The sequence below is a fragment of the Ischnura elegans genome, chromosome 3 (genome assembly GCF_921293095.1).
Source record: "Ischnura elegans chromosome 3, ioIscEleg1.1, whole genome shotgun sequence".
NCBI classification, from domain to species: domain Eukaryota; kingdom Metazoa; phylum Arthropoda; class Insecta; order Odonata; family Coenagrionidae; genus Ischnura; species Ischnura elegans.
In genome coordinates, this window is record NC_060248.1 from 63,877,593 (window position 1) to 63,902,989 (window position 25,397).

The window sequence follows — 25,397 nt, forward strand, 5'->3', positions numbered from 1 at the left end:
AGGAGCAAAAATCGCAAACATCTTTTAAGAAAATAATATTTTTTCTGCAAATAATTTGAAAAACTAATAAAGAGCTGTAATAGTTTCCTTAAAATTTTGGTTTCATTCACCTTTTCCATGCTTAAATTTTGCCTATAACTGGAACAATCATGGCTTCCCCCCCCCAGTTTTGATCCTGGGTACGCCCTATATATTCATCGCAAAGTTATTAAATGCGTTTATAATTTAAACTAACAACTATTTAAAGCATCAAATTTTGGATATACATCTTACTGCTACGAATTTCTTAATGTAATCAATTTAACACCTGAATAAAACTATTATTGTGAAGAATTCACTATGGTTCTCACATAATTAGAGTGAACTTAGGCGTATAATACACTGCTTTCCCCTCTGCTACATGCTTTAATGGTGGCTCATTGCATTGATGTAGATGCACAACATTAAATGTAAACGTACACATAACAAATGGTTGTATTGAATAATAACTTTCCAATATGATAGGAGATATTTTGGTTCAATTTCAACTAAACGCTCAATCAATAATCCAAAATCAATAATTATCCCTGTAGTCTAAATTATTTGCTAGGTTATTACCAAAATCTGTACTGCGAAACTGGAAAATATGTTTGCCTTTACCGTCCAAGTGAAACGTGCTGATATAGTTTCAGTGAAAGAAACGCCAAGAAATGTCAAAATAAGTAGTATTCAGTTTTTGATTAATAAAAATATCTCAATCATTATTATGCATAAATTTGATGTCCATACATAAAATTGTATTCAATGAATGATTTATTGTAGTTAAAACAGTTATTTCTACTGTCAGGAATTTTGTTTAACCATTCCAAAATGGTGTCCGTTTGATGCCACACGACAAATAGTGTTCCAAAATGTGACACATCTGACGGATGGTTAAACGTAAAGTTGGCATGAACCCTGTAGCAGTTATCTTACTATTATCATCCACAATAGGCAAGGCCGTAGCCAGAAAATATATTTTGGGGGAATAGTAGGCAAACAAAATTATTTTTATAAGATAAATGAAATAGCGTATATGGTTAAATATACATATTTATTATAAACCCTTAAAGGAATATATAAAAATATTATTATAAAAATGAATTTAGCCTTCTAGCTTTTTTGGCAGCGGCCAAATTAACTCCTCTGCGTCAATGTTAATTCTGCGGTCCCTCAGGAGGCTCATAAGTCACTCACCTCTTTACTAATTCACAGCACTATTATTTCACACACTGCACCTACAAATTCGCTTAGATAATTATTGACTTAAGTCGCATTGGACTACTGGATGTCCTTGCGCTGCTGTATAATATCGTCGTGTGAGCACCAAGCGAGCATGAAGTATCTATTTAATTTTTTTTCATTTCAGGGGAGATCAATCCCCCTTGATCCCTCCCCTGGCTATGGCCTTGACAATAGGCAAGTTAAATTTTTCGATTTTTCTTGCATCAAAATTTTTTTCTCTGTAATCCCTATGTCTTATTGTCTCACCTTTTTCCTCAAGGAGCTCCTTTGCAATAGCCAGACTCATTCATTTTAATGCATGATACACTGATGACCAGCCATGACACTTCTATATAATCTTGCTAACTGAACTGTTGGCCTGATGCTGAGTACCTGAAAACTGGTTTAGAGGATGACATCAGTGCTATGAGAGGCAAAAAGAGCATGAATTATCTGTCTCAAAATTACCAGCCCCAAGATGGAACAATGGTTCCTTTATCTTCACAGAAGTTATGCATTTCGTGACGATTTTCATTAGCTAGTAGGTAATACATAGTTGACTGACATCAATTTCCTCCACTGAATGTGTGAGCTTTTAAATATTTAATTTTTTTCTGAAAAGAAAATTCTTACTACTATTAATTAATGAATTTGGTAGTACTCCAATACTTTGAAGTATTGAAAAGCCTTCACGTGTTGGGTACCTCTTCATTTCTGAAAAAAATATATGAATTATTCTTTTCCTCTGAAGTTCCTCATTACACTCATAAAATAGGTCACTCATAAAATAGTTCATCATTAAGCTGAGGATTTTTCGTGTGTACTTAAAGTCCATTTACAATCTGAAGAATACTGCAATTGATACCTTAATTGAAAATTTTTGTCATACAGTGGACTGAATATTTATGAATTAACAAAATTTTCAGAAATGTACTTCAATAGGAGACGAAGCAGCTAGGGTTTTGGCCTGTTAATATGAAAAATCTTGCATTGATGATAGGAGGCAACTGCATTATAAGTTTCAGGTGAAATTGTAGAGGGATATCCATAATTAACGGTGGCTAGGTGCGGCAGGAACTATTCTTGTAAGAATCTGTAAATCACCGAAATCTTTGGTGCTGGCAAAGCTAGCTGTAAGTAATACGCTCCAGTAAGGGTACTCACGGGGAGACTTAAGTCCTTCATTCCTCTGGCCACCGCTTTGTATGACCGCTACCGCTAGGTATGACTATAAAAATTGGAGAAATGCGGAATGACATGCATTTGCCCGGAAAAGGGTGCTTCATAGATTGATACGGTGCCGTTACGTAGGTTATTGAACCTTGTAGGTTGGAGATTGCATTTCGTTCAATTTACATATTATGTGATTTTACTTTTGTCAAGAAGCAAAACTCGTTATGAAAGAAGTAATTTTAAGCGGGAATACGCGCTTAACAAAAAAGTTTTGCTCTAGTTCAATATGAATTTATCGGGTACATAGGTGTCTTAAAGGAGAGCATACACGAAGCCTTCTAGGTGTATTTTCTTTCATAAACTGGTTCCCCTTGAGTAATGGATCCACCGAGTTACCTCAAAATAATGGCGTAATATGAATCATTAATTCAACACGTGGAATATTGTATGAGAAACAATATCATGGTTAAAGGCATGGCCCTTATATACTAAAGGTATCCGATAAATATATTGTCATAGAGTTTATATTACTATAGAGTATTTATATTTACTATAGAGTGTAGATCTTCTGTAATCGTACCTGCGGCAGTCACAGCTCAATTGTTTTGCTACGCATTTTTATCTTCTCGTGTTGTCGTCTTCTTTTGTTTAAGGCACGAAGAAGGTGTGGGTCAGAAAACATAAACACGGGTATCACCTGTATTGTGTTTAATATTTTGCCTTTAATTTGACTTATCAATCAGCTATGGGGAGGAATTCGAAAGGTAAAATTACCAATGTAATCTTCTGTGTATTGGTGTTACGATTTCTTTAGTAAAGTTCAGTGAGTATGGCTCAAACTCGAGCTCACATGGTAAATATGATTGCCCAAGTCATGGACATACATTAAGATATGTTCTTGGCCGTTATATTCAGAAACCTTTTCCGTTCATTTTATTTGTCTTTAGGATTTAGTGGAGGTAGTGAACTTATACCATTGTTAACCATGAATAAATAGTTGCTTTAGTGATGGTGAAGTAGCGATTTCGCTTCATTACAGATTGTCAAGTAAGTAAATCTGAGAGGATGATAATAACAATCGCAGAAATCATACAGGAGCTTCTGAAAGCCCACCGAGAAGGCAAGGATGTAAATTTAAACAAGCTGAAGACCAGAATTTCCGCTAAGTATGAATTGGAAACATCTCCTCGACTTGTGGACATTATCGCTGCAGTCCCAGCAGAGTCGAAGAAAATTCTTCTTCCTAAACTCAGAGCCAAGCCGATTAGAACAGCTAGTGGGGTGAGATAGTTTATTGCCTTTTTTAAAATAATATTTCAACCATCGCGGTCGTTATTGTGCTCGCAGCATCATGTATCTTCATTTTCAGATAGCAGTGGTTGCTGTGATGTGCAAACCTCATCGATGTCCTCACATTAACATGACCGGAAATATATGTGTTTATTGTCCTGGCGGGCCTGATTCAGATTTCGAGTATTCCACTCAATCTTACACTGGTTATGAACCTACTTCAATGCGAGCCATACGAGCACGCTATGACCCTTTCATTCAAACTCGCAATAGAGTTGACCAGGTAATGTCGAATTTATTACATAGTACTGTTTTATTTTAAGATTATGAAAAGTTCATGTTTTCGCTTTGTGGTCAATGGTACACATCTTTTTATTTATATAAAAGTTAATAAATTTAGCCGATGTGAGCGCGTTTCTAGTATTCGTGAAATAGATAATTTCCTTCCTCAAATGATTAGCAATGTCAGCATTACGACGACTAAATATTTAAAAATTTCAAACTTTCCAATGTTTTATAGTGTTTTCATGTTTTATATTGCTCATTTAAGGCGTGCGTTTATGTGATAATTTATATTTATTTGCAAGTTTTGGATATAGGCTTTGGAAAAGAAATTGTATCTTGTTTCCGTATTTGCTTGTTAGAAAATTATAAAGTATCAAGAATTTTTTAACCATAAATTCCACTTCTACGAGGTAGGTATTTAATAATCAAAATTTCCACTTTGTTTCATGCCGTGGTGATTGCATTTGCAAGAAATAGTATAAAGAAATGGTTATTTCAAAGGTTGACATTCTTCTGTCCATAGCTGCGTAGGAGACCCTGCTAGAGAATAAAGTGAATTCAGTGAATACAATACAGTGGTTTCTTCTGGATTCATGTTATTGTTCATCCACCTGGATTGGCATGTTTTGCATACATAGTTGTCTTTTTTGTCAAGAAGTAACATCTTTTGGGCCAGGTTCATAGGTTGCTCACCACTTGTTATGCTTAGGTATGTCCCTAGTATAATTGATATTTCTCAAACCCTCACTTTCAAAGCCTTTTATTACTCATTGTCCCTCCCTTGCATTCTTGGCCACCTTATTTCTCTTCTTCTTGAACAGCTTGTGACTGCCACCTGCGATCCCGCATCCCACATGTAGGGACCATCTTAGCGTCAAAGTGAAGAGTCCCGTGAGCAATCCATTCAACTCCACTGTGGATCAAGTAGTGCTAGAGGAGCTTGGACCTCCGCTTTTTTATTCTTCTTCATTGCAAGCTTCGTTTCATTTCAAAGCCAACTGTCCCAACTTCAGTAACATATTCATCTTAGTTTTCCTTAAATTAATATTTTTGTGGTAATCTTTGTCAAATGGACTCCAACTTACCCCTACTGCTGTAGAATCACTAACTTGCTCCGTCCCCTCATATTTGAAAGTCAAGAGACAGAGCATTGACAAGAATGTGAAAATGGCTGGAAAAAGGATTTACATGAAAATAGGCAAGCTTAGCTTACGTAGATCTCAGGCATATAGAGTGCATCTTCCCGAACTTGGCTTCATAGAAATTATTCCAATTTTTATCATTTACAAATTAATACCTTGATTCGCCCAATGCAGTACAATACTTTACTTATGTCCTGTGGGAGGATCAATGAAAATTAATGCAAATGATTTGGTCAAAAGAATTTTACTTTAAATTGAGCTATCATTTGAAAAAAATCCCTTCAAATTTCTTTTAACAAGGTGATGAGTAATACATATTAACAGGGGCTGATCCAGGATTTCTTTCTGGGGGGGGGGGGGGGGGGGGCACAAGCAAGGCAGTATCCTGGATTTTGTTCTGGGGGAGGCACAAGGATACCTTGTAACACAAAACGAACGCAATGATAATGGGACCGTATTAAAAATCTTGCGTATTCTTTAAGGGTCTGGGAGGGGGGGGGGGGCACGTGCCTATGCATATTCATATCTGTTTGCTCTTTACTTGTAGACAATTTTAGACTATTTTATAAATCATGTTTTAGAAAGTGTATATTAAGAATCACTCTTAAACCATTAAAACTGATGAATGTTAATGCAAGTCTGGGCTGCACTGCCAATATACTGAAGTATGGGCATTCATGTCACTGTAAGAGCTCATTGCACATGGCAGAAAAGCTCATGAGGGTTTTGCACTAAAAATACTCCAGGGTGTGTGGGTTAACCCTTTCGTGCCGGACCTTGGTTCAGGGAAATTCTTCCTCAATACGAGTCTCTTGAAAGTTTTCTTTACTCCCTTGTACGAAGCCTTTTCGCGTCAACTGAAGGCAGTGGCTTCCTCCCTAACCTTTTTTGGACCCAACTCAGAGGGCGCCGATCCCTTTCCTTTGCCTCTGTCCCAGACCCTAATAGGATTAAAAGCCCCTTCCTAGCACGAGTTCGCGGTCAACTGGCTAAAATGTTAATGCAAAATATATGAAAATATTTGTTGCTCGCACCGATTTTTTTACATTCAAAATGAATTTTGTGTTTTGTTTCTGAGCGTGCAGAAATTTTAAACGAAGTTCTAACGTTGATTTAGATGGATTTGATGTATTTACTTGTTGTTCTATAACTCCGTTGAGATTAACGTTAGAATTTTGTTTTAAGTTTCCATGTGGTCAGCAAAAAAAGATGAATTCATTTCTAGCATTGAATTTCAAAAGTAAGCAACAAAAATTTTTTTGGAAAACACACTGCAAATAACAGTAGTTGACCGCGTGGAGAGGGTCTACCTGAGCAGCCGAAGATGGGACTGGGCTCGCGCTAAGGCGGATCGTGAGGGGCGACCGCGTCCGTGGGTCAATTGTGTCCGCGACGGTCACTTTTTTCGACCTCTGCCGCACAGGCGCGGCATTCGTTGGTTAGGGTAAGAACATTCAGAACGCACTGGTGTGGCATTCGTTGTTTAGGGAAGAAAATCCTCGCCGCACAGGTGAGGCATTCGGCGCAAAATTGTTAAGTATTAGGAGAAGGTAAAATGATTTTTGAAGTATGAACTTTTCCAGTGTTTTAAAATAGTCGTGTTACAAAAACTTCCTTTCATCGGTTTGAAATTAGTTCCCTGATGGGATGAGAGTTATGGTTTTTTTGGAATGTTAAAAAATGCTTACTTTACAGCTTTGTGTGATGTTATTTTTTCCTTTCAGCTGAAGCAATTGGGCCATAGTGTTGATAAAGTGGAATTCATTGTTATGGGTGGTACATTTATGTGTTTACCTGACGATTACCGAGATTATTTTATCCTAAATCTTCATGATGCCTTATCTGGACACACCAGTCACACTGTGGAGGAGGCTGTGAAGTAAGTTCTTTCCACGTTGTATCATATTGATTTTTAAATTAGTTTGTCAATATGAATTCAGTCATCATTGAGAACCAAATGCCATGCTTGCTACTTCAAAAGCTTTCTTTTTACTGAGGGATGTTATCTGCTTGAGGCCAATTAAATGCTATTTATTGAAATTTATATACTTGAGCTCATTAATTTATTAAAGAAACATTACAATAACTCTGTTTTAGCTGCAGATACTAGTCTTTTCCTTTTCTAGGCTCCCTCTGTTTGTTGACTCTCTTAGTAACGTACATAACAACAAAATCGGCGCTGCAGCGCCATCTCTGGATCAAACAATAAGCTCAGGAATTCAAGTTGTTTTTAACATAATAACTTCAACACTATTTTGGTGTTACATTTTATTTTCTAAAATCCATGACTTATCAACCCCCTTGTGTAATTGTTATTTCTATGAAAAAAATTTGAAATATTTATTTTAAGATTTGAATTATGTTCTATTCTAAAGAATTAACTTATACAGTGGAGGACCTCAAATCCTGAAAGCTTGGGACCAAAGGGTTTCTGGATTTCTGGTTTTTCTGGATTTCTGGTTTTTCTGGATTTCTGGTTTTTCTGGATTTCTGGTTTTTCTGGATTTCTGGTCTTCATGGTATAGTTTGTAAATTAATTAATTTATAAATGTGTTCAGGCTCTTGTTCTTGATATTTGAGCTATGGACCCCTAAATCCTTTATGAACTTAACTTCCTTTAAGGAATGACCCTTTAAAGAATATAAGTAGGTGATGGATGTTGACCCCCGGTTAAATGATATGTAAAAACATTTGTCAGTATTCAAAGCCATTGCATTACCTTCGCTCCATTTTATCAATCCATCCAAACTCCTCTGTAACTTAAAGCAGTCATCAGGTGAATTAATAGTGGCAAATATCTTTAAATCATCAGCATAAAGCAAGTATTGAGATGGACTAATACTGAGACCAATATCATTAATGAATAGGTTGAATAACAAAGGTCCTAAGTGGGAGCCCTGTGGAACTCCAGAAGTTACCTTGTATGCCTCAGATTTGACTTGACCTAACCTAACGAATTGATAGCGATTAAAGAGGTAGCTCTTAATCCAATCATAAAATGTAATAATAGATGTAATGTAATGTTCAGATGATGGATAATGTTCAGAATGAATGATAATGTTCAGATGGTTTGATGTAATGTAATAATAGATGGTCATATTGAGAAATTAAGTTTCTAATTTGCCATTTCCTTCCTTAAAATGTATTTTGCAGATTTTCTGAAAAGAGTAAAACCAAGTGCATAGGAATAACTATTGAAACTCGTCCAGATTATTGCTTGAGGAGGCATTTGAGTGATCTTTTACGGTATGGTTGTACTAGGCTAGAAATAGGTGTGCAGTCAGTGTATGAAGATGTTGCCCGAGACACAAACCGTGGCCACACTGTTCGTGCTGTTTGCGAAAGCTTCAGCATGGCCAAGGATGCAGGCTTTAAGGTGAATTTTGAGTAAAGTTATTAATCACATATGCTTCTTGTTTCTTGTCAAGAACTTACATCTTTAGTGGCTGAAGTCACTTCTAAGCATAACCATCAATTTTTATATTTATAGGTTGTAGCCCATATGATGCCTGATTTGCCAAATGTTGATCTTGAGCGTGATGTGGAACAGTTCATTGTAAGTAGATATTTATAATCTTTCATAGTAATGCAGTGGGTCAATTTTTTAACTGCTAGAAGTGATAATAATAATAATAATAATAATATTTTATTGGTCACAGAAAAGATATGAATATACTTATATAAGACCTATCAAGAAAACATAAAAAGCAAATCAAAAGTACAAAGAAACTCACAATATATTATAATACATATATATATTACATTAATTGCGAGGCATCCTCAAAGAATTCATCATATGTTCATACATCATGTGCATCATATGTTTGTATTGTTTTTGTGAAGTAATATCAGAATAGTGTTTTTCACCATCAATATCAACTCTTTGAGTTTTTGATGGGGAAGCGGTGCACAAGAAGATCAAAATATCCCATTACTTGGAAACAACTCATGTCTTATGTTAAAATGGAGTGTTTGTTAAAAGACTATATTTTTTTAATATACCAGGGTATATTTTATGCATCACTCAACCTGATTCCACTTGATCTCTGCATTTCTCCAGGGTTTTCTTCCGCGTCAGATTGTTGGTTGACAACAGTTTCGCTGGCTATCCTGCCAGCGTCTTCAGGTCGAAGGTCTTCGATCTGAAGACGCTGGCAGGATAGCCAGCGAAACTGTTGTCAACCAACAATCTGACGCGGAAGAAAACCCTGGAGAAATGCAGAGATCAAACCATCGCCGCGGAAACCTACGCTCTAACACTGATTCCACTTCTTTGACAGAGACTATATTTGAGTCCTTTGAGAATATTGTGTCACATAATAGCAAAGGTAATAATCTAAAGTATAGTTCATCAAAGGATGGATTGCCAACTCTGCTGAATTTTATATAGGTTCACTCCTAGGACTCAGATATTCTGAAACTGTATTTTTATGAACCTAATTGTATTGAGCTGCATCATAAAAGAAATCTGCTGCACAGGAAACCAAATTATGTATTTTTTAGAATCATGGTCATTGAAATACTCATATTCCATTAGCTCAACCCATAGCTATACAAGATGAATATTTATAAAGTAAGGATGAGTCTGTTCTTAAATTTTTTCGGTTCTCGTTACTGGTCCGGTTCTCCCCAATCGTTTCTCGGTTTCAAGGATAAACTCTTATATCTGAAAAATTTTAGCAAATTTAAATGAACAACCACAAGAAGTGAATGAAAATAATTTCACTAAAAATGTAAATAAACGGGAAAGCTCTGTAAAAAAACTTAAGATCGTCTCCATAATTTTATTTGCCTAGGAAAAGAGTTTAAATAACACGATGTTAAAGATTGCATGATGGACCAATATGTTACATTACATCAGGCAGCCACTGGTACTTTCTCCAAGTTTTGATTTTAAAAATTCAACATTTTAACCCTCTCTGGGTCTAATCTATTCTTTTTTTGGCAGAAATATTGCCATGAACAGGCGTTAACTGAAAACAGGAGTGGTTGATGTTAATTTTGAAGGGCCACGCGGAATATGCTTGGAGCCCAGTTTATATACTGCACATCATCAGAATCAATACCAGGGTTCCCACTCAACCGTGAAAACCTTAAAACCGTGAATAAGCCGTGAATTTTGTGTGTCGTGAAAAAACCTGGAAATAGCCGTGAATTTCGTCGTAAAACCTTAAAAATCTCTCAAAATTGATTTTATAACTACGATTGACGGAACAAAAGAAAAACGTCGATCATGTTTCAAGGTGACACGCAGACACTGCACACTTATATTCGAGGTGCAATTATTATGGTCCGTGTGCCATGACAACACATTGACCTCAAGCCTGTACCAAAGCCATAAGACAGGTAACCAAAGTCCTTCGTTAAAACTTTCGCGGGTGCTCGTCATGTTGAATTAAAACTTTTGGGCTATGTCGCCGCGTCAGATTTTGGGTGGCCCCAACGTTTCCCGACCGATGCTGGTCGCTTTCTCAAGGGAATCTGAAGAGGTGGTAAAATCAGCCGTACTTGGCAACCCGTAATCGGCAAAAATAATCGACAACCTACTCCTCCAACCTCTCACTCCCCTCCCCCCACCACCTGACACGTATACCTATATATACCAATTTTAAATCCCACCTCTTCAGATTCCCTTGAGAAAGCGACCAGCATCGGTCGGGAAACGTTGGGGCCACCCAAAATCTGACGCGGCGACATAGCCCAAAAGTTTTAATTCAACATGGTAACCAAAGTGTTCATTAACACTTGCGAAAATCCAGACACTTCTTAACTTCCCTGGCACCCTGGTCCCTCTATTTTCCCACTCACAACTTTTGGCCGGAGCTGAATTTTGCAAACGATACGTGACTTCAGGAGAGATAGCGCTTTGATTGCTGCGTTTGCATTCACAGCTTCTGTTGCGTTTGTTAAATTTTAAGTGAATGTGCGACCGGTGATTGTTAAGTGGTCAATATTTCTGCCTAAAATGGCTTCTCAACAAACCGTGAATTTGACGACGTTTAGACCGTGAAAACCTGGAAAAAACCGTGAATTTTATAACTTAGATTGAGTGGGAATGCTGCAATACAGAAACTCCCTCGACTTCTGACGACATCATCGGTTAATTTGTTGTGACTTGGGAGTCAGTTCGAAGTATATTTTGTATTCTGCGATGTAGCTTAAAATGTTTCCAAAATTGACAACTTAGTCGCATGCTTCAGTGTTACAGTTCTTATAACCTCTACAATTAACTGCTCAACATGCCAGTACAGCGATACGATGGATAAACTGGGCGGCCGTGAGTTGGCGCAAAATTGTAATGCAGTGTTGCATTATGCAGGATAACAACACCTTTCGATGACTTGCTTAGATTTATCAACTTACGAACAAGCTCTTGGAGCGCATCTTGTTCGTATGTCTAAGAATTACTGTATAAGAGTTCAATCGTAAGACCACATTCAGACGAAACAATTTTCCGCCGTCCGCCGTTCATGGCACGGCACACAGAATTGCAGAGAGTCGTCTCTGGTCGTCTTGTCTGAAGGCTACCTGAATTTCACAAACGTCAATGAAAAAGCGTTTCATCTGAAATCGGACTTAATGTAGCATTGTCTGTACACCCATGTCTCGTATAGCACAAGGGATGCGTTCCTTGGGGTCTTTGCGCTATACGAATTTGCGTTATACGAGAGCGTTTTAACATAGGGAAGATAGGGATGCGTTCCTGGTAGCATAGATCTTGGGTATTGAATTTCTTCTAAAACATCTATATTCCCATAAAAAGACTTAGAAAACGTTATTTCTATAAATATTTATAGTTTAAAACATGCTACTTTAAATGCCATTTCATAGCCAGCGGAGTTTATGAATGATAAATCATTTTAATTTGAAGTCCTCCGAGTCATTAGCAGCTACGTGTAACAGTCTTTAAATGCCTTGAAACCTGACCCAGGTTTTCCTTCCCTGAAAATGAATGAACGAGAATGCATTCTTTTCCAAAAGAATATCGTCTCGTCAACAATAAAAACTAGTTGAGGGGGAAAGGAGCCACTTTCAATAACAGCTTGGAGTTCATTAGAAAATGTTGTGGTGGCTGCGCTATCAACACTTGCAGATTCACCTGATATCGCCGCACTGAAAATACCTGCTTGCCGTTTAAATTCTGGAACCAACCAGAGCTTTTACTAAATGTCTCGGAGCGATTACCACTCTCGTCTTTTTGTGCTGATTCACCATGAACTTTCCGTATGTGTAGACCGCTTGGTTGAAGTTAGTGCGGCTGAGGTCACTGATATTTTAGCTTCGTCTTTATTCAGAATAAGGCATCGTGAGTTTAAACTTCTGCGCAATATCGCTTTGACGCTCTCCATTTTCAAAGCAATTGACCTCTCTCAAGTCCTCTTCTAGGTTTATGGTTTTTCTTGATAAATTCTTGATTTTTCTACACGCATTCCTATTTTTTGCCATATTCTCTTGGTTTTTACTCTGTATGGCTCTATCTAAATCACCTTCTTCTGCTGAACTGTATTCCTAAGACGCAGAAGGCCTAAGACTGGGGGGAGGGAACGAAGCCATTGTGTTTGAGACTCTATAGCGGACCCTTTTATGTGTCGATGTTATTCATGCGCAACTCGGCCACCGCTCCATTTCTCCCCCGTGAATACCGATGACCTTGAAGGCTTTAGCGTAGACACTCTACCTGGAAGTCAATCGCCCGGTAACCTACGACGGCAAAAATACGTCTCAAATCGTATTGCTGAAAAAAAAACTCATTTCCACTAGCCCCACGCTTAATTAACGATCTAAATTATTTATTATCATTCTGTTAAGGAGACGAGATAAATTACTTCGGTAGGCCGGCTATCTGGACCCAATGACGAGTAATACTTTTGGCAATTGCACAGCAATGAATTTCGATTAATATATGACCAAAAAAGAAGATTTGAGGCAAGAAATAATATTAATATGCGTAAATTGATAGAAATTTCGTGTGTACTTAGCGCAAGTTCACGTTTTATCACAAGAGCGTTTAAGATATGTGATTAGGCTACACTGCGTTGCAATGTTTCCCCGAGGAACGAATTTGCGCTATATCGAAATTGCGCTAATCGAAATTGCGCTATACGAGACATGGGTGTATTTCATGCCCTAGACGGCGCATCGCCAGGCCAAATGGGCAAAGTGCTGTCAATGTTGCGATTTGACTCATTTGAAGACGTCCATAGAGACCGATGGTAAGTTGAAAGAACCGAAACACAGTGGCCTGCGGCCTGTTAGTCTGCTAATTTGAAAGCGGCCTTGGCTACAGAAATGTTACAATGTTGGCGAGAGCGACAAACTGACGAACCCTTAAATGCACGAATTAACAAGCAACTCTTAAAAAACAAAGTGGAAGCCTTGCAATCGAAAAGTAATGTATGTGTTTTTAAAAATCTCTTTTCACTTGTTGGCCTTAAATATGCTGCAGGCCATTTTGGCTTTGGGCGCCAAATTCAAATCCTCGCCACTGTCTCAAGCCGATTCCAGAGTACCAACTTAATGCGACCAGTTTGGTACCGGTTCCACAGCCAAGAACCGGCAGTACCAAGAACCGGGTACCGGAACCGACCCATCTCTCTTGTAAAGTCTTTGATCCGAATGACCATCTCTTGTCACCTGGGTGTACTTCAGCAGTCTGAATCATGCAACATTAAACATTGCAATCCCCACCAAATTCTTTTAAAGGTGGCTGTGCAACTCACAGGCCTCTTGTACTTAGTAGTCAGTCTAGTGAAATGTTATCACATTCTATGGCCACATTGAAAATTGGTTTCTGTATTTGAGGAATCTGTCATAAAATTATCCCATTGTACACAGTTTTACCCGTGATGTTTTGGAAATTTTGTGGTGTTGGATTATTTAATTTCCTGTCTCTGATCCTTCCAGGAATTTTTTGAAAATCCTGCCTTCAGAGCGGATGGCCTTAAAATATATCCCACTCTAGTTATTAGAGGGACAGGCCTTTATGAACTTTGGCAAACAGGAAGATACAGATCTTATCCTCCCTCGACCTTAGTTGATTTGATAGCAAGAATATTAGCCCTTGTTCCTCCATGGACCAGAGTGTACCGTGTTCAAAGGGATATTCCAATGCCACTTGTAAGGTGAGTCTTGTCTAACAAGGAGAAGTCATGTAAGCCCTTCGTCGGGATACAATAATTTAAAAATATTTTACGTTGATTTTTTGATTAATACGGCTATTTTTATATCATGTCAAAAATTTTCAGCTCTGGTGTTGAGCATGGAAACTTGAGAGAATTGGCCCTAGCACGTATGAAGGAACTCGGAGTGGAATGTAGGGATGTGAGAACTCGAGAAGTGGGCATCCAAGAAATACATCAGAAAATAAGACCTCATGAGGTGGGTGTTCTGTGACTTTAACATACTGTTAAGTAATGCTGATAATGTGGTGGACTGTTATGTCAAGTGTTTACGGTATGGTGAAAATATTTATTTGAATTTAGTTTAAATAATCGGGTTTTATAGTTTAACCTGGATCCGCCCAAAATATTTTTTTTGAGATTAATAATTCATATTCTAGGGGAATGGTAAGGGTCTCATTTTTACTACATTCTGAAAATATTTCGTTGATCGGTTGTGTAGTTTCCGAGATACAGGCTGTGACATAAATGTCATATTGGGCGGATCTGTTGTCTTTTGGTGCAAGGTAATATTTCCCCAGAAAAAGCAAATATTTTTCGCATTTGAGCTGCACTGTTCATTTAAATTATAAAAAACACTAGAAAAACATATTATTAATTACGTACACTATTTTCAAGATTTTGTTTAAATTTAAAGTAAATTGTTTAAAAATTTAGCAATAATTTTCAGAGTTCCATTGCCCGCGATTCATAAATTTTTCGATGTAAATTGTGATTTTTTAAGATGTAGAAGTGTTTTGGATTTTTTCAATGCTATTTCACAAGTTTGGGGTATATTTAAATTTATAATGTTTATATTATAAACTTGTCAAATACACATCAAGAAAAATTATTTTAAATTTATGTATAAATTTAAGTTTTCGGCAGTAGTGTTATGAAATTACAGAACCTTGAATTGACACAATCAATGGATTTGTTGAAGGTACGTTTAAATAATATTTTTACATGGCTAATAAGTAAAATAGTTGAAAATGCATTTCCCAATTTTGGAAAATACATAGAATAAATATACATGTTTGAAAAATATTCTCACAACATATAAGGGTGTAATACCTTATAAAATTGAATTAAAATTGAATCAATTTGTTTCATGTAAACTAAAGATTGCTTTAGAGTTCAATGCCGGTGTATACGTACCATTTTGAGTGGTAAGTAGTAAAGCAATATTTGTCCATATTTCATGCATCGCATGCAGTGCATTTGACGGAAGCGCAATGTTCTCCAGCACGGCGACGCAATCTTTTGAGACTAATTGATCATTAGCATCGTAACATATTTAACTGTCTGCCTCTGTTGAAAATGAAGTAGTACGGCGGCTATACTTGCCTTTGCATCGATGTATGGTCAGTAATGTTTGCACTTTTACACGCCTGATCTCTAATTGTGACATGCAATGACCAGATTTCGCTCGTGAACAGATTGTGAACAGCTTCAGATTGTGAACAGCTACATCCAAAAGTCAAGGAAAATATTCCACCATTACCACCAAAACTGATTGTCCTCCGCCGAATGAATTACATGCAAGGATGGATACCAAAATACTCCACAATCATACTCCTGCCAAAAGAGAGTTTTTTCAGTGGGAAAAATCCCTCTGAAACGTTCTTTCAATTTAGTGATCTACGGCGAAGCTACCACAATTTGTCTATTATGTCGGGCATCGTATTGTCTGCACAGTGAAGGTATCTACTCATCACAAAGAACCTATTCCTTCGCTAGGCTACGGTAAGCATTGAGTTGTGAGCACCCCCAGAATCTTCCCAGGAGCATCGCTTGGATGGAAACCAGTTACAACCTAATAACAGTAAAATCCCAATGAAAATTTTCATCTCCTCTTTACTGATGCTAGAAGATGAAAAAACAATAGAAGTAGTATAATTATCTAATTCTGCCATGAGAAAAAAGAATGTCATCCGAAAAAACTATTTAAAAAATTTCTACACCTAATTTTTCCCTCTATTCAGGAAGATCTGTTTCGGGGAATAACCTATTTCTTACAAAATGACCTTCTTGTCGCAAATTGGCAGCTTCTCTTTTTACTTTTTTCTATTGGAGAAGTGATGTAAGCTTCGTTGACTTCGAATCCTTTTCCTTACATCTAACTGGTACCGAAATACTTCAGGACTTCTCTTGAAATTCATTAGTATTATCATTATCAAGCTGCAAAACAGGCTCCACTCTTGCCCGAAGTTGTCTTCCCGTTAAATTTTCCACAAGTCCACCAGCCTGGTCATCTGCAATGTCCTCATCAGTGACAATTGCTGCTCCTGGTAGCTCAAGGTATATTGTACTCCGTCAAAGTCTTTGTTTTCCGGAAGCTATTTGGCTTCACACAGTGTAATATCTCTGAGCTATCGATATCCCTAATATTAAAAAAATTAATTCAAAAGTAATTACCGGAATAAAAGTTAATAAATGCAAATTTATCGACTAATTGATAAATAATAAGTCTTTTGGCGGGAATACGAAGGAAAAAACGTTGAAAATGGAATAAATTCTAACTAGAGCATAAAATTCGAAACTTTGAAGATTTGCATAGGGATCCGCCCAATGTGACATTTATGTCACAGTAACATTATCAGAGTTTATTACAGAAATGGAAAGCAATACCAAACATATTAATGTATTATTAATAATTTTGTATCATTATGTTGATACATACCAAAAATTGTCGCTGTAGCGCATATAGTTAATGAAAAAATTAAATATTTACACAAAGCGAACGTCCATTTTTAGTGTCTAGGGAAGGCGCATAAGTACCAGGGGTACTCAAAGGATAGGTCTTCACTCTCACTTGACAATTCTTACCTTGAATTGAAGCACTTAGCTTCCTCTTTCTTATAAGGTATAAAACACAACAATATACCGTGCCCGAACGATGCAAGAGCCATTACAGTGGAGCGATACAGGGTGTGACATTTATGTTACATTGGGCGGATCCAGGTTAAGAATGAGCTTTTCTGTGTCACTTATGTAATTTTCTATGGGTCATTTCACCCAAATGTGAGTGGTTGCCCCTTTCCGACCGTGCTTTTACTCTGTTAAGAGCCATTAAAACATACTGAATCACACTAAAGGATATTTTTGAGTTGATTTTTGAATGCTATCTCCGGGCAACATAGACTGTTAGAGGTTTTTCTCCATTTGTTTCATGCACGTAGAGAATTTTCAGCTTGGAAATATTTTAGCCTTTACTGTTACACATAATATTAAAGAAATTTTTTATTTGTAGGTGGAGTTAATAAGGAGAGATTATTGTGCCAATGGAGGATGGGAAACATTTCTATCATATGAAGACCCTGAGCAAGATATTCTAGTTGGACTGTTAAGGTTGAGGAAATGTTCTCATGACACCTATAGGTATGCATGGGATTATTTTGAATTTCTTATATATGAATATGTACATATTTCGTCGTGGGGTTGGGATGGCAAACCTCCCCTGTAATTTATGGAAAAATTGAAAAGATGGTAATATTATTTCTTTGATGGAATTTATGATTTCATCAACTTAATGAAAAAATGTTTAAAAAATATGATGAATATGTATAAGCTAATTATTCACTCATATCGGACCTCAGATGCATAATCACTGAGAAGTTTTGTGTATTACCAAGGATCAGCAGGCAGTAATGAACTACCCTCCCCAAACAACTACATAACTTCCATAATCTATCCCTGAGGCAGGGGGCAAGTCAAACTCTCTCAAGAGTTTTGCAGGAGTTTTTCTTAAGGGCCCTGAATACAGAGCAAATTTTTCTTCTTAACGGTCGGTGTGTCGAGTCTGCCTTTTGTTAGGCAGAAATGGAGTGGGGAGAGTCTCAAAGTGGAGAGGGTTGAGGGCATCTTAGGGTGGAGTGAAGCAGATAAGGGGTTCTCGGATTTCACTACTGAGTGAGTCCCTTCAAATAGCCCCCCCTGTTGTTGCCTCTCCCAATCAAATGGAAAATAGGCTATATTTTCAAATACCAACTAGCAAGGTAGATTTTCCAACCAATAATTCCTGTTTTTCTACAGCCGTAGAAAAACAGGACTTATTGGTTTGCATGAAGTCTTTGAATTATTAAGCATCATGAGATATGAAGTGGACAGTTTGATGAGTAATAAGTTAGGAAAGAGTTTGCTGAGCATGCTCTTTGAAATACCACCTTAGACTTAACTTTGTGTAACATCTTCAGGCTCCATTTGCATTTTGGAAGTATAATTATGTGAATCCAATAATCATGAAAATCAAGGAATGAATTTGTATTCGTGGTCAAAGTCACTGATTGAAAAATAGGAAAATCAAATCATCAAAATGTACATTGCATGAAGCTAATGCATCCCCTTGTTTTGTCGTCTTCATTTGCCATACAATATTGAAAACGTGAAGAAAGAGAAGACTTGAGGAGGAATTAATCCGGGGGAAAATATTTTTCGATCCAATTCATGAAAGTATAGTTTTATTTTCTTTTAGGAGAGCATTGATAATAGATGGAATATCAAACTTATATTGTGCATATATAAATATGGCTGTGTCATTCTCGACTTTTCTAGATTTGAGCTAGGAAAATGTTTAGCTCAACTCCCACTTGAGTCAATCTATTCTCTTGATGCTTTAAGATCTCTGTTGTTGTTGATGTAATATTTCTGGATCTTGCAATTTAATGCAATTTTGCAAAGTGATAATAATTCTTTTACATTTTTATGACAATTTTGTAATGTCATACCACAATATATGTAGTGAGAAATCTCTTGGTTCTATATTTACAATTGAGAAGATAGCAGAGCTTTGGCCTTGGTATAGGGTCTTGTAACAATGGACACACTTAATTGTAAGCATATGAAAATAGGCCACTTTTAGCTCTTTCACACATTCAATTAGGTTAAACAAGATATTTATGAGAATTGCCTTGTAAAAAATTCCCTGTCCTGGGGAATTTTTTCTCCTGGCCATTCATGTTTATTTCACCGCTGTTCATATGGCAGGCTTAGAAATATTACACAAGGTATTTACTTGTTTATTTGGGCCTAGTTTTACTGTCATGATCGCATAACACGATTTCCATAATGGAAATTCGGACCAAGCTCAAAGATATCTCTTTGCTTCTTCTTTTAGTTGCATTGAAGTATATGGGATTAATGCAGATAGAGCTGTTTTAATTGAGTTTTTGTACATTTTTTACTAAAAATGTCAGATAAAAATACAAATAGGTGTAAGACATTGGAGGTATTGATGAATGAATCGTGAGTCAATAATATACCATTTTATCATTGCCAAAACTGTATTCCATTTGTCTAAATTTTCTGATTTTACAGAGGTGTTACCGATACTTTTTTTCGGCGTGTCTTTCTTAACATGATCATCTCATTGTCCACTGAGCCAAAATAATTTTACTCGCAAATTTCTTTCTTTTCTCTGCTGTATTATATTTAGCTACTTTAAAGAATGTTCTCCTACATGTTGGTATACATTATATTTGTCATTCTATTGATCCATTGAGTTATATAATTTTAATTGGCTCCCCTGTTTTAAGGGTTGTATGCTCAAATATGTATTTTTTGTATTATTTCATTCATATGTTAGACGTGATGATTTCCCTTTGGCATGATTTATATGATGCTTTTAATTCTTGGGAGAATTTTTATTGATGCACATATTTGAAGTATTAACGTTAATAGGAGGTTGTAAAGCCACTCATTATTTTTGGTCCAAAGTGTGGCTATAAAGAGGTGAACGCCTCTGACAAGATTTCCTCCAGTGGCCTTTGCCTATAGCGTTGATTTTGTTTTTAAATTATAAGCCAAATATGGTTTGAAAGTGATTGTTCTCGAGATGAGTTCAGTAAAATTATTTTTTCACCAGTTAGTGCATGGGTGATTTTTTAAATGAGGATTACATCAGTACCATTTTTGTGACAGTGAAGTCTTACTCTGGATTTCATTTATTTAGACCAGAACTTAAAGGCTGTGGTGCATCCATTGTCCGAGAATTGCATGTTTATGGAAGTGTGGTCCCAGTGAGTGCACCTCGTGATCCAACTCGGTTCCAGCACCAAGGGTTTGGTATGCTGTTGATGGAAGAAGCAGAAAGGATTGCACGGGAAGAGCATGGGTCCTCAAAAATAGTTGTTATATCAGGTAAGAAGATTTGTGGGTCATGGTTCAGGATTAACTTATTCTCTCATGTCAGCCATTTATTTATTTCCCAAAGTGTCAGTGACATATGTTATCATATTCACAGTGTATTTCGGAATTATTATTTTCACATTTTTCTCTTTGGGAAATACTGGCTCATGAGATGGCATTTCATGATTATTTTGTGGGCTTACATACTGTATTTGTCTGATTATAGTCACCCCTTTTTTTCCAAAAATTCCCGTCGTAAAAGTAAAGGGGGGACAATATTCAAATGCATTATTTTTAACTTATCCCGAAACTGAATCCTCAAAATTAGGGGGGGGGACTATGTTCGGAGATATACAGTACATACTTTTGCCCTCAAAATATTGAATGAAATTTGTTAAATATGATTTTGGTAGAAATTAGCTCTTGATAAGATTAAAAAAAATTATTTCTCTGAAAGCAATTTCTCTTTCTTATGATTTTTCCTTATAATTGGTATGTGGGGATACTTCAGGGCTTGTTTCGGGTGTTACAAAATGGCTAGCAGGGTTTTAATGCTTTCTAATGTTTAGTACCTTGAACTCACAGCTATTATTCATACATCAAGTGAAAGACCAACTGAAACAGTTCTACATTAAAGCCTGCAAGTGTTCAATGTTAGCACCATTCATCGCATGGCACACATCAAGACAATATGCAAGTTCTTCTCAAATGATAATTAGTGTCTCTCGAGTAAATTTTGAAACAGCTGCTTCAATCCTGTTTCTTAATTCCGAAAGGTCAGCTGGTAGTGGATACACTGATGTCACTTACACCTGGAGGCTCACAAACGAACTTAATATGGAATGCACGTTGCACAGTAACCACAGTTTCAGTCTTAGCAAACTGGAAAACACAAAAAGCTTTCTGTTCACTGTCCACCATCTTTGCTATTAGTGCTTTCTAACAGACTGTTGCAGAAGCATGCGCATTGTTTCCAACAAACAAAACGTTTGGAGTTGCTCTTTCATTTTAATCATCACACTTAAGGCCGTATCACACTAGCGACTACGACCGCCGCTGCGACCGCGACTGCGGCTGCGGCTGCGACTGCACCCCATCACACATTGCGGCCGACGCCACGAACGCGCATGCGCACGTATGAACGTTTCTGCTTGTGGCTTGTTTGTTTACGAAAGCCCAAAGAATAGATAGAGAGCAGCAATTGTTGAAAATGTTCCTAAAATATGTTAAAACGTACTTCATTTTCATTCACCTGTGTACTCGGGTGCAATATCCAATATACTGGGCTTCCATCTTCGCTTTAAAAATCCGAAATTATCTCAGCGTTATCTTATAACCTTCTTGAACTTCCCTCGCTACGGTAACCAAAACAAACAAACACGTCTGCCGCAAGCGCGCGAGATTGAAATGGAGCTCTCTGATTGACTGCGACTGCGACTCGGAAGAATAGCCGGTCGGCTATTCTTCGGAGTCGCAGTCGCAGCGTCGACTGCCTCGCTCTGATTGGTCGACGGGCCAGTCGCAGTCGCGGTCGCAGCCGCAGCGCCGGCCGCAGTCGCTAGTGTGATACGGCCTTTAGATGTACAAAGTGTGATCAAAAAATGATCGCGCTGATTTTATTCTGTGCAAACCGTTCAATGGATCGAAATGAAAAAAAAGTGGGACATATCTGACGACTAATACGAGAGGTGTTGAATTTGTTTACATTGAGTCGTTATGCAGCAGCTTCAGTTCATGTCTTAACCCGTTCGTTGTCGTGGGTAATGGTAGCAATGAAGGGCTAGAGGAACAGGGTGTATGAGTGAAATTTTGTTTCAAACTTGTTGCAAAACTGCTGCAGAGATTTTTGAAATGATTCAGTAAGCCATTTTGGATGACGCTTTGAGAAAAAGCTAGTGATTTGAGTGGTGCAGTTTTTTTAAAACTGGCAGAAGCTTGACAGATGAAGATTTACTAACAGGGTGGCATTCCACATCGACAGACTCCAACCATGTCAAAGTGGTGAACGATTTGGTCCAGACAAATTGCCGTTTAATTGTTAGGGAGGTAACCGAAGAAGTGGACATTAGTTTTGGATCCTATCAGACAATTTTGATAGACATGTTGGGAATGACGCGTGTCCCATCAAAATTTGTCCCTCATGACGGCGTTTCCACTACGATAGCTTGCCTACTCACATGCTGTTCACGACAGAGTTTTTCCCCAAAACCAGAACCTCCGTGATCCCGCAGCCACCCTACTCTCCAGACGTGGCTCCCTCAAACTTTTTTTGTTTCCAAAGATAAAATAAGTCTTGTAAGGGCACTGACTCGACTCTATTACGGACATTAAAACTAATTGTATGGCGGACCTGAAGAGGATCCCAAAGGCAGCTTAGCAGGCAGGATTCGAGAGCTGTAAGAAATGTTGGCAAAGGTATGCAAGATCGATTAAGCTGTATCCGTCAAAATAAACAAGTTATAAAATCGGTCCAGTCTTTTTTTGATCACACCTTTTACGTTAATTGTATTAAATATTATAAGGTATTGAAACCCCACTATTAATGTTGAAACACCTAGTTTTTGAATAATTAGTATAATTAAAAATCATTAAAGAGGGTAGCAGCCAGGGCCTTCATGCATTGTTTATTTGTGTTAGCTCTTTTTAATTCAAGTTTGTATGTGCATCATTAACTTTGTTACAAAATTTTTATACAAAATTATTGTTTTGTAATTGAAATGTGGTTTGATTTAGAGCCCAGATAAAATTTCAGAGTTCAAACTCTATCAGAATGTTTTTTTAATGGATGGAGTAATTTAGTTTGCTAAAAAACCTCACCCGTAATTTGTATGCTTCTATTCTTGTGTGTAATATTTTTTACTGAAGACATTATTATCACCTCCTGCAAGCTAAGCTATTGTGTAATCCTAACAATATGCATATTTATTTTCCATGTAGGCGTTGGAACAAGAAACTACTATCGGAAAATAGGTTATCATCTGGATGGGCCATATATGTCCAAGTCCTTAATTTAAGTTCATCATTTGAAGTCTTTGACATGTGAATCTGTACAAAGTGTTTATAAAATATTATTAAATAATTTTTTATTATATACATAGTATTTATTTCATTTTTGGGAGTGGTTACATTTAGTTCATGTGTTTAAGTCTTTCATTTTGTAATATTTACTGGGGGCCTGGTCACTGGGTGAAGATGAATTTTTTAAGTTAGGATGGAAAGTGTGGGATAGTGGAACAGGAGGAAAATGATAGAGGCTGTTGATATGTATGGCGTACTATCACTTGACACTTCATATCAAAAACCTACCAATTCTATGCCTATTCATAATAAATTTTTGTACTCTGTCTGTCATAACCCTGTAACCTGATTTTACTGTGTATGATTCGACTCAACTGTTTATGATTCCCTACTTTTATTCTGAGGTTTAATTGAGGTGTATATTTAGAAGTTGGAGAGATAATTTTTAGGGGAGAACTGTGGCTAGGTGGAATGTGGTGCTGTAGGTGGAATTATATCTAGATGGAGTCCTTCCAAAAGGTTGTCCAATTTTGTGCTGAGCTTCTTCATTGACTGAAGAAAATTTCCGCGGGATTTAATGGAGCAAGTTGTTGTAAAAATCTATATCTAATGAGTGGCTAAGTTTGACTTTTTCCTCCATCAATGGCTCAGTAAGCACATCCTCATCACCAGCTATACAGTTTTGACTTGTGAAAATTGCATATCATTTAGTATATGAAATGAAAACATGTGATACACTTAGTGATATTTTTCTTGATGTTGACTCATGTCAATTGCTAAAAGGTTATTATCAAAGTAGAAGATTGACAGTTTGTAAAAATCTATTCTATGGCAGGACCTATTATCATGTAGGGAAGGAATAAATCAGGCACAGGGATAAGAAGGATAATGCCTAGTTCTCAGGAAAAGTTTGTGTGCAATTGTTAAACCAAGTAAGTAAAATGATGAACATGGATGAGCAAGCAGGTACAACAAAGCACAATCGGTCTTAGAGTGAAATCTTTTAAGGTTGAAGCAGAAAATGGAAGGGGATCAAAATTGAAGTCATGAGACAAGATAAAGTTGAAAATAGCGCATGGTAAAATAAAATACGAATTAAATTGGTTTTGATAGGAATGGGAAAAATCACCTTTCGTTAATCTTTTCAAAGCTACTGTGTTCTGCTAAGATGACTGATGGTTTTATTTCATAGTTATCCAGATACATATATGAATAATTGTAATCCAGCATCCTGGCAATGCATGGTTGACATGCATTCACATATTTTTAGTTGAATGCATAAAATAAATCATGTGATGCTTATATTTTTGATTGCATTAGTTTGAACCCTTTCTTATTTCTACTGGTGTGTCAGTGTTGCAGAAATATCAATTTGATCTCTTCTCATGTGTACAGCAGTGGTGGCAATTGAGAGTGAAGTTACCTTCCTTATTTTGGAAGTCTATTTGGGATGTTGTGTAAATGTCCATAAGTAGGATTGTTGAAAAATTCAAGAAAGTAAATTTCAATCAGGATGATTGGCAAACATATTTTCTCCTCATTAAGTCACTAGTAATTGACCATTCTGAAATATCTACCAGTGATATGGCCCCCATTTTTCCAATTTCAGATCTCATCCAGTGGAGTAGGTAAAACATGTTTAATTTGGAAAGTGTAACCCATGTTAAACAAAATTTGGTTCACATTTTATTTAATGGTACTGGTGTTTTTTTATAGTTGACGATTTATAGAAGAAGATTCAGTATTAATATCTAAACCTAGCTGGCACCCACAGAGAAGCTTATTTTTTCTTTAGCGTATTTTACACGTTTTTGGATAATCATGTTCCACAAATATTTTTAAATTTTACTTTATACTTTTTACTAATGAATCGTGCAATAAATTAAGCCAGAGCTGTTGAAGAAATTCTGCCGAAAATTTATAATGAGCACTATTTATTGAGAAAATTAAAAACTATTTTTCC

General features: G+C 36.9%; 1 protein-coding gene across 2 annotated transcripts; it reads left to right on the forward strand.

The window, feature by feature from the left end:
- The first annotated feature begins 1,699 nt into the window (after positions 1-1,699).
- LOC124155924 (elongator complex protein 3) lies at positions 1,700-23,507 on the forward strand. Of its 2 annotated transcripts, none has more exons than XM_046530150.1 (11): positions 1,700-1,787; positions 3,455-3,696; positions 3,785-3,988; positions 6,857-7,011; positions 8,286-8,508; positions 8,623-8,688; positions 14,037-14,254; positions 14,378-14,510; positions 17,544-17,671; positions 20,241-20,428; positions 23,354-23,507. In XM_046530150.1, the coding sequence occupies exons 2-11, from the start codon at positions 3,481-3,483 to the stop codon at positions 23,428-23,430; spliced, it is 1,608 nt and encodes a 535-aa protein (XP_046386106.1). In that variant the 5' UTR covers positions 1,700-1,787; positions 3,455-3,480; the 3' UTR covers positions 23,431-23,507. The 2 variants fall into 2 exon arrangements, with proteins under 2 accessions (XP_046386106.1, XP_046386105.1); XM_046530149.1 differs by lacking the exon at positions 1,700-1,787 and adding an exon at positions 3,012-3,179.
- The last annotated feature ends 1,890 nt before the right edge of the window (positions 23,508-25,397 follow it).